This window comes from Oryzias melastigma, unplaced genomic scaffold (assembly GCF_002922805.2).
Source record: "Oryzias melastigma strain HK-1 unplaced genomic scaffold, ASM292280v2 sc03896, whole genome shotgun sequence".
In the NCBI taxonomy this organism is placed as follows: domain Eukaryota; kingdom Metazoa; phylum Chordata; class Actinopteri; order Beloniformes; family Adrianichthyidae; genus Oryzias; species Oryzias melastigma.
Window position 1 is genome coordinate 153 of NW_023420464.1, and position 1,803 is coordinate 1,955.

The 1,803-nt window shown below is 36.1% G+C and overlaps 1 protein-coding gene across 1 annotated transcript; it reads left to right on the forward strand.

The window, feature by feature from the left end:
• Window positions 1-756: 756 nt before the first annotated feature.
• Window positions 757-1,647, forward strand: LOC112140098 (ankyrin repeat and zinc finger domain-containing protein 1; the record flags this gene model as incomplete). The annotated part of the gene is given in 4 exon segments (XM_024263008.1): window positions 757-979; window positions 1,045-1,143; window positions 1,215-1,382; window positions 1,472-1,647. Coding segments are annotated over 4 exon segments (453 nt in total). The 3' UTR covers window positions 1,633-1,647.
• Between the last annotated feature and the right edge of the window lie 156 nt (window positions 1,648-1,803).

Consider the following 1,803-nt stretch of genomic DNA (forward strand, 5'->3'; position numbering starts at 1 on the left):
CTTTATATTATATGGAGTCAGAGTGTAGTAAAGTTATAAGTTATATTGGCATTATGATAGCTTTTTGGGCTATTTTGGCATTTATTAAGATTTTTTAGGCTATTTTGGAATTTAGCTAATATTTTACCTGCATGTTAGGTGTTTTGGCTTATTGGGATTTTTTCATTCTCTTTAGGCTATTTTGGAATATAGCTAATATGTCAGCTGCATGCTAGCTATTTTGGCTTATTAAGATTTTTTCAGTTTCTTTAAACTAATTTGGAGTTTAGCTAATATTACAGCTGCATGCTTGCTATTTTAGCTAACTTAGGATAATCTTAAGTTTTATAGGCTAGTTTAAAGTCTAGCTAATATTTCAGCTACTTGCTAGCCATTTTGGCTAACCTATGCTTTTTTTTTTAGGTTGTTTTGGCATTTAGCTAATATTTCATCTACATGCTAGCTATTTTAGATAATTTAGGCTTTTTCTCAGGCTAATTTAGCATTTAACTAATATTTTAGCTGGCCATCAGCTTCAGCGGTTTCATCTATTAGCGTCAGTGATTTCAGCTATCAAGTTCAGCATCTTCACCTGTCAAATTCAGATTACAGCATTATCAAAGGTAATGCTATAGATATAAGTTTTAGTAAGTTTATAGCTATAGATGGTTAGTTAAGATGTATGTTTTATATCCAGTTTGCATGACCCAATTAGTCGACTAACCGATTAGTCGAATAGTGAAATAATCGTTTCTTCACTTCTATGTTTCATTTCAGGACATTCAAGATCTTCTGCTAACATGGGCTGAACACATCAACAAGGCTTCTGCGATATTCGTGCGAGTCCCTAGTTACATCAGGTCCATCTTTTTTGGCGGCCGAGCTGCGCCCCTCGACAAAAAAGATCCCCGGATTCGCACTCTCCCCTTTGCCACAAGGCGAGCAACGTTTCGAGAGGTGCAGAGAGTGCACGAGATGCTCTCTACCGTTCACGTTTATGGTAAGCCCCAAAAGTCAGCTGGAAAGATATTCCGTTTATGCGATTCAGAAATTGTTTTCCTGCAGGAAGGGACACAGACATAACTGTGGTCCTCAGTCCGTCAAAGAAAACATGGAAAAGCAAGGTGAAGTCCACAGTGGAGGAAAAGACTGATCAAAAGAATGGTATGTTTTCAGACATTGTTCATATGCATGATATTTAGTAACACTAATCTAGAATTCTATTTTTAATCCAGAAGAAGAGACGAATGTCTCAGATGAGGAAGAGGAAGCTGAGATCCATCTGGAGATGGTGGAGCTCACTTTAGGAACCCTGGACCTCAGGGAGTCTGAAGTTTATCCATCCAGGCACAAAAGGAGGAGGAAGAAAAAACTGAAGCAGGAAACTACAAACCAAAATAAAGGTTAAATATAGGGTTAAACTTCATATTGATTAGTTAATTCTAAAACAGACTCAAGAAATGTTTCTTTAAAATAGAAATGTTCAATGTAGTCACAGATGATCAGGAGGAGAGGCTGTCGGAGGCTGCTCGAGCAGAAGAGAACCCTAACGAGAAGGAGAATTTAAAAGACGGACAGAAGAAAAAACAGCTGGATGGTGTGTACAGATTATTATTTATGTTTTATTTCTTATCAATTTTTAAAATCAACTAAAGAAGTGACAGGTTTTTTTGGAAAAATCTGTAGAAATTGAGTTTGAATGATGAGACTTTTTCTTTCATTTTTGTGACTGAAAAAAGTAAAACACAAAAGCTGCATTTTCTGTAATATTTCTAGGATTCCAAAACTATGAGAACCATCAAAGAACAAATAATCAGCTTTGAT